The sequence below is a fragment of the Cyanistes caeruleus genome, chromosome 8, assembly GCF_971803275.1.
Source record: "Cyanistes caeruleus chromosome 8, bCyaCae1.hap1.1, whole genome shotgun sequence".
Classification (NCBI taxonomy): domain Eukaryota; kingdom Metazoa; phylum Chordata; class Aves; order Passeriformes; family Paridae; genus Cyanistes; species Cyanistes caeruleus.
The window spans coordinates 18,675,469-18,687,970 of NC_141708.1; the positions used below are offsets into that span (position 1 = coordinate 18,675,469).

Genomic DNA, 12,502 nt, shown 5'->3' on the forward strand with positions numbered 1-12,502 from the left:
TGGGAGAGCAAATGTCCCTGAGTATTATCATAATTGTAGCTACTTAGAGAAGGAAACCAAGAAGAAAGTCAGCTGGTATGGGTCCTGGAAAACATGGAGGAGAGCAGGGCACAGTTGTGTGGGTTTTTCTCTCTGCAGTAAAGGGCACTGTCAATGTAAAATTCAACAGGTTTGATGCTTGCCTCTTTCTCCAGCAGCAGTTTTTCCACAAGGACTACTGATACTTCAGCTTAATAAATAAATAAATATTTTCTTCTTGCTTTCAATTTCAACAGATAACCTGATAAAAACTAGTGTTTCTTCCAGATTTTGTCTTCATGAATGTTTCAGGTTTTACAGTAGTGCTCATATGCACCAGAGTTGCATCAGCCTTGTTTTAGCACACTTGGCTTATCTCACTGGCTCCTGTTTAAACTGATTTAAAGCAAAGACCATCTGCTTGGGGAAGAGACAGAAAAGCCACTTCTAAATGTGATTGGGTTGAAGAATATGACATGTCAATTGGCGTGAGTGATATGACCATGCTCCTGAATTTTATTTCTCTGTTTGTAGAACTTTGTATAGCAGCATCTTTTACTGCCTTGTAGATATGCAACAGCATCCCAGTATCCATTCCATTGTGTTGCTACAGCTATCACCAGGTTCCTTCAAAACCACCTTTTGTCCCACAGAATTTTGCTATATGATGGCTTGGGCCTCATCTCAGCCTTACTAGACACTTGGAGATTGCTTTGAAACACATGCTGGAGTGAAAACTGGCAATCATTTAAGAGTAGGTCAGAAGGGCATTGCAAGTCAGCCTGTTCTCCAGCAGCAAGAAACAGACCTGTGCAGTTCTAAGTGTTTCTCTTTAGAAAGCACCACTTTTCAGTACCTGGGTACTTCACTCTGTCTCAGTAGCTTTCTGTGGCTGGCTGTGTTTGGCTGGCAGTGAGGAGCTAGTGGATCATAGCTGGACTTTAGAAGTGCTGCTGTAATTCTGGTGATAGAAAGCTGTTATGGATTTTTTTTAATAGGATTCTATACAGGTCTTGCAAGTGCATAGGAACAGACTGATAGAGTTTTCTGCTGTTTCTCTATATTTCTCATAAAATCTCTAAACTTCTAAGTACTTTTAGAAAAGAAGGGGCTAATACTGGATGGGACAGAAAGGGTCAACACTTGATTGCTGAATTGAGAACAAGGACAATGGGTGAGGATGCAACTACTGGACACTGTTTTCTTGTCTGTACAAGAAGGCAGTGATTTAAAAGAATCTATAGTCATGTATTCATCTCATGATTGCATCCAGTGGCTATTTTAGGTACAGTGGGGATGAATGGCCCTTTATAGACTGTGGTAAGAAATGCCTTGTCTGTGGGTCTCAGTAATGCCAATCCCTTCTTTTTGGGTGGCACAGAGCACTGTTGTGAGGGAAGGATGGTCAGAACCAACACACACGTGCCAGCACGCTCGCGTGAAATAACACCCTCATGAAGGGAAACTGTGCGGGTTCTGCGCCACTGGCAGTGCATGTCAGCGTCAGCTCTGGCACAGGCAGCTGGGGTGACACTGTCAGCCATCTGAAATCAGTTGCCTGGCCTTTAAACTGCACCGGGGCCACTCAAAATATGATAGGCACATGCAGCTTTTTTAGCCACCCAGCAATCCCATGATAAGGTTGCAGCTGTGAGAGGCTGTCTTGTTCTGGCATTGGGAGGGATTTAGTTCTGTTCACAGATATGGGCTCTGTCTGTGGGCTTTATACGGCTTTACTTTTTAATGATAGTGCTATGACACAGAGGTTCTTAAACTCTTCATAGCATAATTTTCATGTTGAAGTTGATGAGAAATACCATGTTTGTCTGTCTGGCAACTTTTTCAAATCAGGATCTGGCAATTTTTGGTGACAATGCATGTTTTATTGTAGCACTTCAGTCCGTGCTCTTGATTGTGCCAGGTACTGTACATTGCCGTGGTAAGGAACAATACCACCCCACAAAAGATACCTGTGTGGCTGGAACAGCCTAGAGGTGGGAGGTGGAAGTACTCTTACCCTTCCATTGCACTGAAGTGGCTAAACTGAAGAACTCCAGTGGTTTGCCTTCCTGAACCACAGCCAGTGAGCACACCTCTGTATTGAAATAAAGATGGGCAGCAGTGTCAGTGGAGCTGCGGACTCCCCCAGCACGGTGTTCTGCCTGGAGGATAAGTTCTCATGCGGGTTACAGGACTGGTCCTTCCCACATTGCCTTTTGCATGGGGATTCTTGAACATGGCAAATGTACAGAGAAGGTATCAGAATGTAAGAAGATGGAAATATAAAGCCTTTCAGGAAACTTACTATGTCTAAGTATATTTCCCAATAAAAATTCTCACTGAAGTCTGTTATACTTTAATATTTTAATATGGTGTTTCCCTGTATTTAAAATGCATTTAGATTTTTTTTTGATTTGGGGGATAGCAAATGACTTCTGGGTAGGTAGTTTGGCATCAGAAATCAGGTTACTTTCAAATGTGAGAATTTGTGGTTGAAATCAAACTCATCAGTGTCATGCAAGTTAGCAGAAGAATCAGGTACAGGATGTTTGGTACACTGCTCTTTTTACTTTACATTTGAACTTCTGAAGATATGGGGTTTAGGCTCTCCAGTTGCTTTGGGCAATTCTTAAAGAATGTGGTTTATAGGTGTTTCTTCAGAGTTTAAAGGTTTGTCACACTGATCCAGAAATCTAGATTTTATTAAGACTTCCACAGCAAAAACATGTTGTAAATTAAACCTGTAAGTAAAAAATTACCTTACTTTTAACTCATAAATCATTCAAAATAAATACATTCTTATTTGCATGGCTTTGGAAATTTCTTATTCACCCAAAGACAAAGAAGGAATGATTTCACGTTTCTTCAAAACACAGAATTATATAATCAATAGTATATTCTTTTTACTCTGCCTTAAGTGGACTGTTTTGCCTGGTAGCAGTTAAACAATAGTGAAGAATGTGGATTAAGTGCCTGTTGTTTGTAAATGGTTTTTACAACTGTTCATCTCTGGTGTAATGGAAAATTCATGCTATAGCACAGAATTTTCCTAAAGATGCACTGTTCTTATCTCTGTACAATATAAAATGTGAGCAATGTCCTCACTGAACAATGGTGAGATTGTTCTGTTTCATCACTGTCTTGCACTGTAAATATTTACACTGTTTGAGAAACCCAGGCTTTTGTTGTCTTCAATGTAAGTGTATGCATTTTTTAATAATCTTTATTAATTTTGAAGATAAAAATACAGAGCAATTTTTGCTTGGATTTTAGAACTGATTTAGAGTTTTGTGAACACCAAAAGGATTATAATTGAGAATGGGAAGGAATCATAAATTATCTATAGGTGTTACATTGTATCACATGGAGTTGTTTTATCTGCAAGTAGTTGGCGCAAATTTCTCTCTCTGGTCTATACATGTATTAGTATGTCTGTTCTTCCACTGGATTATAATCTTCATTACATTTTCTTTTAAAATATATCATTTGTCACATGGAGTGCTTTGCCAAATCATAATAATCATTATGATCATGTGGGCTTTTTTTCCAATAGATGGGATGGGGTAGTCTGGGGTGTTGCCTTGTCCTTGACGTCACTTGCTGTCTTTCTGAAGCGTGTCGTAGTTTTGTGGGTTTTGGCTATTGCTCATGAGTAGGGGTGAGGGGAGTGTTTTTTGTATTCAGTAGCTGTACTGTGGACCCTTCTGTGCTGATTTCAGGGTGAGCTGCAATTGCAGTCAACCAGCTGCAGTAGTTGTGGTGGACCAGTCCCAAACCTGTGTTCCCACTAATGGGATCCATGTAGATTACTGCTGTGCTTTGCTTTTGGACATGCAGTGAAGAGGGAAAGACAGCTTTTCTCAAAAACTGTAGGAATGGGCATAATACTGTGGCGTGTTCTTCTCTGACAATGAGTATTATAACAAAGCAAGTCTTCATCCCTATATTTTAGAAAAATTTAAAGTTGTGTGATTAAGACATCCTAATTTGTGATCTGCAGGGTGGTTTCAGTACCAAATTGGAGGGAAGAAAGCCTCTTCTAGAGAGGGCCATTAATTTCTCAGTAAGCCAGTCTACTCATGCTGGGAGTTGATGGGATCATGGTTAAAAGTGATAAGGCAAGCCCCAAACAGGTTCTGATGTAATGTCCTGCTTGCAGCAAAGCTGTAAAGACTCACAGCTTGCTGTGAGTGTGATTCATGTGCTAGACTTGCTCTGTTCAGAAGCACGTCAGGACAGGAAGATGTCTTTACTGTGAAGGGGTGAGGAGAAATCATGATTATTGAGGCAAAAGAGTGAATGGCACCCCCTTATGCAAACAGATTTGGGAATTCAATGGAGCAGGTAGAGGAACTTGATGGCTGAGAAAACAGGAGCCCTGGCTGTTACCTCTCCCTGGCCTCCACCATTAGGACTTTCCAGTGTAGAGAATGAAACTCTTGCTTTACTTCTTTTCCTTTCTGCTCATTGTAGTTAGAGACTGTCCCAGGGATTATTGCTGTTGTTACTACGGTCTAGTTCATCAAAAAAATATACAAAGGGAGTTACTGAAAAATCTCTGTGAACCAGCAGACCACTGATGCTAGAGAAGCTTTGCATCTGTAGCAGGAGCTTACTGCCCCAGATGTGTGTGGAGCACCTGGTGCTTTGTTTTTTCTACAGGACATCAGGAATGAGCAGTGATGCTTCTGATGCAGGTAAATTGCTATTAGTAGCATAAGCAGACAAAAGTAATTTCTTTATTTCTCAAGGAACTGTAATGACTAAACTATTGTCATTGTAACAGAGGGAAGTGACATTTGTTTTCCTGAATGCTGCCAAGCTAGTTCATAATTGCATTTATCAGCTGATTTGATTTGAAGGGAACAGTTTATAAGGAACTTGTTTTTAGAGGTCCAGATCAGGCTCAGCTTCCATTGAAATAATGGCAAAGGGTTGCTAAGTGCTCTGGGACTGTTATTTACTGAGACTGTAGTTCAACTGCTTGCTTGTCTAGTTGTATTACAGTCATAAAAATAATCGTATTCTTATTTTGAGAGGAGTTGGCCAGAGCTGGCAGATACTTCTGTTTCTCTGTGGGTTATGTGTAGTCTACACGTATATATTCCTGTATATTAAAAAGCTTTCAAAGGGAAGATGGGGAACTTGCAGAATAATCTTTTGTCCCCTTTCTAAGTCTTTGTTTTGATTTCAGCTAATCAATAACATGATTTAAAAATATATTTGAGTTTTAAGTATTGAAGCTGATTAGTTTTGGGAGACTAGCAGGTGGAGGAAAGGAGGAACTGAGATAATAGAGGGAGAAGTTACAGCTAAGCTAGTAAACAGTGCAAGATATGTGGGCAGATTCAGAGCTGTAAATAGCAATAATCCAGACTTCTGTCTGCCTAGTCTCAATATAAGGGTTCTTTTCAGGGTGAGTACAACATTAGAAGTGAAATATGAAAAGTACTGCAGGAAAGGAAGTGTTAGTTTGTCTCCCTTAAGCTCTCTTGATTAGATTTGTTTGTCAAGTTAACAAATGCATGTGAAGTGCATGAGGCTTGATAACATCTCTTAAATAATGCTGTTAACAAAGTACTGATTAAGCTACGGTAAACTAAAATGAAACACAGATGCAGGATCCTCTTTTTGAAAATGCACATCTGTCATCTCTAGAAGAGGATTACGTAAGATACATTAGTAGGGGAAGAGTCCGAACAAGCTCAAAATGAAATAAAAGCCTCAAACTGAAGCCAACACAAGCTGATAGGATTGGAAATATTTGCAAATATGGAAAACGTAGTGTACAGAAAGTAGGCATAAGCTGTATCTATCTGAAATGTCAAAGTAGCTAGGAAAAGTTAGATGCACACAGGAATTTCCTAAAGTCACTGGATGAGGGCTTCTGTTACCTTCAGAACAACAATAAAAACACAAAATTAAAGGAGTTTTTTAAATAGAGCTTTGAGATATCACATCAAGACCTCCAGCAGAAAAACAGATTCCAAATCTGCATTAATAGATTATTTCAAGTCTTATTACGAGAAAGTAAGCCAACTGATGAAGATTTTGCACCATCTAGCAGCAGTCAAATTTCTTCAGGTAGTTTCCATTCCTTTTTGGGTTGGTCAGGTTTTGTGCTGCATAGAGGGCAAGTTTCAGAAGACCAGGTTGCATGGCAGCGATCCACGAAGTTCAGAGCAGAATTTTCAGCCTGCATCTGAGAGGTGCCCTGCAGTCTACAGATTGATCTATTCCATGGCAGGATTGTCACAGCAGTGGATGCTACTTCAGTGTCTGCATTATGTGGACATCAGTGATCTGTTGCTTTATTTTTAACCCATCCACCCTGCAACAGATTGTCAGAGCACTGACATAGATGATGCTGCTCACCATCACTATTGGGGCGAGGGCAGGTGAAGAGAACAGTAAGAAACCTTGGGGCAGACCAGAACAACTTGCAGGTGAAATTCTTTCCAATTCCCTTCTGTTAGTGACTATCATCTTCCTTCTACCATGGGTTCCAGGGTATATCTTTCATGCATATAAAGACATATTCTTTTAATCCAGAATACTTATTGTACTTTTAAAAGGAAAGCAACTGAGCCATTCAACTGGTGTATTTTTTCTGCTTCTGAGTAATAAAAAGCATTTGTACACACCTACATGCATCCTCACATTTCTTTTGGTAAGGTCTGTGTACATCTGCAGCCAGTGCCACCACAGCTCCAGAGCTTCTGTTGAAGTTTTCTAGCATACCCTGTGTAGAAAGGGAATATGGTGAACTTCCTGAACTATAAATGACCTAATTGAATCTGCTGTTCAGATAGCAGGTATGTAGACTCTGATAGGTACCAAACCACAGACAGGAAATGATGATTTGTGCTTTCTTGCTCCATTCCAGCTGTGAATCTTTGGTGAAGAGTAGTTTAGCCTTTATTTTGGAACATGTAATGGGCAGAGGGCTGCAGTAGGTGGCAGGTGAGGGAGGACTTCATCTGAGTTCTTCCAATGGCACTTGACACTCTTAAAATCCAGCAGGTTACAGATAATTTGGTTCATCTCATGTTCTTGCTGTTGCTTGAGAAACTGAGATCTTGACAGGGTGGATGATTAAAGTGGAAATTCAAGTGGTTTCCACCTACTTGTGTTATACTGAGGTTTCCTGTTGTTGTTGTTGTTGTCTCTCCTCATTGTTGAGGGATACATCTGGTGCAGGTAGTTCAGCTCCCAAGATGCAGATTGAGCTCTGGTTGGGAGCCCAAGATAAGAGGCCATGAATTGCCTCTTGGACAACAAAGGACATGAAGATGAGTGGTGCCAGTGAGGTAGGTGAGTGGACAATGGGAAACACAGCAGGAGCAGGGGACTCAGGAGGAAGAGAGATTTGTGTGCAGGTACACTGTGATGGGATAAAAGCCCAGGGAGTTTTTTGTTGGAGGTACTTCTTGGAGACACCAGCTCAAGCTGTTTCTGTGTTTCTGCACTGTGAATAAATGGTTTTGTGGAACAAGACATCTGAGACTCTGCCATGGGAAACGTGGGGTTGAACCTGTAAGGAAACCTGGTCTGACGGTGTGAGTGGGGTGTGCAGGGAGTCGAGCAGGGGTCTTGTGGGCTCACGGGAGCCACCTACTTTGAAGGGGCTTCAGTCCCAGCAGTGAAAGTCTCCAGTGTTGGGAGACTGCCAGTCTGTCAGACTGACCAGTTGGTGACTGCCAGAGTCACGTGAATGGTCAGACTGGAAGGTTTCCTTAGCACCGAGTACTTCATGCTGGTAACACAGAAGAACCTAATTTTCTGTTTCTGTCAGATGTACTGTTCAGGGGAATGCCCAGTCACCAAGCCCAAGTCATGTGCATGCTTTTCCTTCCTTTTGTACTTCTCAACTACCTTGAGAGCCTCTGTCCTGTTTACTCTGAATCTGACTGATTTTGCTGCAGCTTTGTGGCTCTAGCAACATAATGAGGACTCTGGTGGTGCGGTTCCAGGTGTCTGCAGGCATTTTAGATACTGTTTTACCTGTCCTGCAGAAAGCAAAACTGGACTACCTGAGTGGGTGAATTCTTAGCTTCACTGAGCTAAGATCATCTGGGGGCTCTGCAGACAGGATTTTGACCTCTTCTGTCTTTTGAAATGGCATTTGTTTCTGAAGACTCTCTGCAATGGCAGTATGGCTGGAGTCCATCTTTTAGGAACCAGTGTGGCTATAGATCAGAGTAACAGCTGAGCTTCAAGCTGTCCTCTCTCTTGGCATTCCCATGTGCCCCAGCCAGCTTTGCAGGAAGTTATGAACCAACTAAAACACAGTGAGGGAGGAAGCTGAGCCCTTACCTGCCACCTCCTGGGCAGGTGTACTTTGCTGTTGGATGGAGATGCTGTAGTAATGAGGAATTCTCATTTATGTGAGGTATGGCCTAAACATCTAGCTGGAATTCTGAGGAGAAGGGACTGTCTAGGAGCAGTTTCCTTGCCTTAGCATTTCTTCCTTTTTGGCAGGCCTCCAGTTTAATGTGCTTTAAGTTTGGATCCCACTTTGCAGGTTCCCAACTCCTCACCTTTGAATAAGGTAGAATGTGGAATTAATTTAGCTGTGAAATGTCCTGTGGAACTTGTCATAACTCACTTAGTGTTGGCTTTGCATGGCACTGCTTTTCTGGCATCCTTGTCTGTTTGTACTCTGTGCTGCAGATGGTCTGATCATTCACGTAACTTTATCCTTTAATTAGCACTGTGGAGTTAAAGTGCTTTAGGTTGATACAGACAGAATTTGAGTTGTGTGCATTATTAGGGACCCAGCAGATTGGGGATGCGATGGGTGGCATCTGGGTTTAGTTTACAGCTTTCTCTAAGCCACCCTTGAACAAAGGCAGGCTTTCTTAGAGCGTCTGCCAGGCTTCTTTACCAGAGGAAGGCTGTTTCACATCATCTTTGAATACGCAGTTGGATTAGATCTACTGTTAGAGCTCTTTCAAAGAAATCTAACACATGCTGTCCTTGAAGTACCTGCAAAAAAAAAACTGGTTTGGCTTGTTTGCCATCATCAGAGAGGGTTAACTGTGTTTTCTAATAATTTTCCTTGTTCTCTTTATAGTCATAACGTGTCCTTGCCTACAAGCCCAGAACCCTTTTTGAGGGGGGACACAGAGCAGAACTCACTCCCTTTTGCTCTGTTATCACTGGCAATAGCTCAGGGCATATTACCTGGCATATTTTCATTGAAGCTTAATGTTCTCTGGATTTCCTTTCTCTGTGTTTTCTTGGGAAAATACCTTCCTTTCCTGCCTTGTTGACTGTGGTTTGATAATCCTATCTCAGCCCATGTTTATAGTCTCTCTGGCTTGGCTCTTTTAGAGGATGTAAATAAGCAGGTGTGGGGAGGATCTGAGGAGGCTCTGTATTTTCTCTTTATGCTGGGATTCAGTAATGCTAGTAAATCTCATGTTTCCATTTGTCCTTCAGTAAGGAAGTGTCTTTGTTGCTAGTTTATGCATACTGATATATTTTACTTTTAAAGTAAGCGATGCCTGAAAGGTACGGAGGCGTTGCCTGTGAAGCTCTCCTGCGTGCTTTATGATGCTCTGTCTTGGCCTCTCTGGGAGTAATAGAAATCCTGCCCACGTGTCAGTAAAGCTCTTGAACTTGGCTGGGTGCTCACACAACATCACGCAGCAGATGGAGTTTGTGACTGGGATGCAGCAGGCCTTGCATACATTTTTGGTTTTGTTCATGATTTGCTCTATAACCTTTGATAATTCTTCCCCCTCAATGACAAGAGGATAGTGAACTTTATATTCTCCATATAAAGTGCCTTGGAACTTACAGGGGTTTTTTTCCTATTTTTGAATCTAAACCAGTCAAAATAGTTGATTCTGTTTTCATTTTACACAACTTCAGTAATCCTGTGGAGTCTAGTGGAAATAGGCCAAGCTTTCTAGGTTTTTGATTCCACAAAAGATGCTGAATGGTCTGGTTCTATCTTCAAAACTTCCAATTAAATGTTAAATAAAAAATGTGTGCAGTATAAATTAAGGGTATTCACTAAGTGCTAAGCTATACTACTTCCAAATTATTAAACAACGTAATATATAGGGCATTTATCTAGTCTCTGTTTTCTGCTTTTTCAGATTCAAAACCAGCTTAAAAAAATGTTGGTATGATATGGAAACAGAAAAATAGTGCATCATTCTGTTGCCCTGTTTAATATAGTCCCTGCTGTGTTAATTCCCTTTTAATCTGTTCTTTAAACACAATTGATTGTGTCTCATTTGTGGCAAGTTACATTCCAAATAAACACTCCGTGATATTACATGCTTCAAAAACTTTTTTATTTAATGTAACTTCACTAATCTAATAAAAGGTATGTTAATTATGCCTGCCTTTGGGTTTAGCATTGCCAATTTTGGGTAATTTATGTCTATCACTATCTTTCCTATGTGTAATGCTTCCCTGTTATATTAGTAAAAGAAGGATAAAGTGTGTGTAGACCATCCAGTGAATTCACAATCCCTAGTGAGGGATTTTGATTGTATTAATCTCTAATAGTCTTAGGAAAGGAACAGCTCATGTGATATATCTTTCAACTGACAGTGATGCAGGTTTATATGAATGACAAGAGCCAAATGGGGCTATTGCCTGTTTTTAGCCAAAGCTACAGCATTCACATTGTTTTAGGATGACTGCTGAGGCAATTCAGTCAGGTATGGGGGGGATGGCAGTTTAGGAAACTTACATGTATGGGCTTTGTTCTCTGCACCTCCAGGTAGCACGCTCAGCTTGGAGAGCTGTTCTTCCTCCTTCTCCCTGTCCAAGCAAACTCAAGCATATCCCTGCCCTCTAGCTCTGCTCTCAGAACGCTTTCAGAACTGATTGAGAATTTATTTTTTCATTTTGCATTATTTGGGCTCTGACCTTTCTGGTTAAAATTCTTTAAAATTTCTGTGTCTCTTCTCACCCAGCAAGTGCACCAAAATCCAGCAAAAATAAGGCATATGTCTTGGTGCAGTGGATGGCATAGCTTTGGTTTAAAAGTTACTGCATTTCAAGTTACTTTAACATCATCTAATATTTTTATTTTTTAGTTGCAAGGCCTTACAATGGCACGGAATGAGCACTGCATTCAAGCCTCCTTCCTGTAGATGATAGGACCAAACAAGGCGGTGTGATGAACATGCCACTGCATCAAATCTCTGTCATTCCAGCTCAGGATGTTACCTCTTCCAGAGTCTCCAGGAGCAAGACCAAAGAAAAAGAGGAACAGGTATTGTCAGATATGCTTGATTTTCACAGGAAGTTATAAATTATAGGAGTTACCAAATCAGACCTGATTCTTTTCCAAAGCCCCAACTACTTGCATTACTGCTGCTTTTAGGGAGGACAAATGCTACCAAATTATCTTCTTATTCTTGTGTTTGCTATTTTAAAGCAGCTAGCTGCAAAATTCTAGTGATTGCTTTTGAGTAACTTCTGCAAAATGCAAGATACAGTCATCTATTTTGCATAAGAATTCAAGGCAGATTGGGATTTGGATGATGGCTCTAATACCACTTTCATTGAAGCTGTTACAGGTGTATTTAAAGAAAAATTATATGGAATATGAGCCCCTATATGTAGCCATGCATCCTGTTTTCCCTTGATCTTGTAGTAGCTGTGTTGTATTTCAAAGTGACTAGACTACCACAAGGAAGGCTACAGACACCTATATGTATACATACTCTACTGTTTTATGGAATATGATTAGTATTCTTAATTTGGGAGGATGTGTGTGAGTGGAATCAATCTGAGGTCTTGCTGTGCTGCTAATGCAAAAATATCTGCAGTATCTACTGATCATAAGTCCAGTAAAATCCAATCAATACACTACTTAACAGTTTGTAATAGCACATGAAGAAGACTAGACTGTCTAGTCTTCACATGTCAACCTTATTTATCTGGGCTGTGTCTGGTCCAGCCCAAAAACCTTAATGTGCATCATGGCTTTAGTGTACACTGTACTGCATTGATCTTTTATTATCTGTCAGTTCCACAGAAACCTCTTTGTGGTTTTTTAGCTTTAACATGAAATGATGTCAGGAGAACGTTCACATTATAGTACAGCTGTAGGGCTTGCTTTGTGGACTGCTCAGCAGTGGTTAACTCTGAGGAGACCTAGTGATGCTGATTACAGATAGGGTGTAGCTTATATATATAAGGGACTAGAAAGTCACTGTCTTGTTACAGAAAGGAATTTACCAACACTAACTTCGAGTAGGGTAAAAGAGTAATTTCTGATGTGTTGGGGTAATTTGCCCTGACTACCCATCTCACCTGATAGCTGTCCAGATTGCACCTATCAAAGTCACCAGGAGAAATAAACCATCCTACTATTGGCTTTTTTGAATCTTTTCCTTATTAACATCTTAAAATGGATTCTAGCCCCTCAGATTCTTAAACCAGTAGTTCATTAGGCTGGCACACTACTGTCTTTGCTTGCCAGAACTAGGCAGGAAGTTACTATCACAGA

At 40.7% G+C, this 12,502-nt stretch overlaps 1 protein-coding gene across 12 annotated transcripts in view; it reads left to right on the forward strand.

Moving 5' to 3' along the window:
• MARCHF8 (membrane associated ring-CH-type finger 8) overlaps nt 1–12,502 on the forward strand; it is an 89,484-nt gene that overhangs the window by 10,649 nt on the left and 66,333 nt on the right. For all 12 annotated transcript variants that reach the window (XM_086899937.1, XM_086899931.1, XM_086899938.1 and 9 more), the window contains one exon: nt 11,082–11,260. In XM_086899937.1, coding sequence (XP_086756063.1) covers nt 11,165–11,260 — 96 coding nt within the window. In that variant the 5' untranslated portion in view covers nt 11,082–11,164. The remainder of the gene's footprint in view (nt 1–11,081; nt 11,261–12,502) is intronic.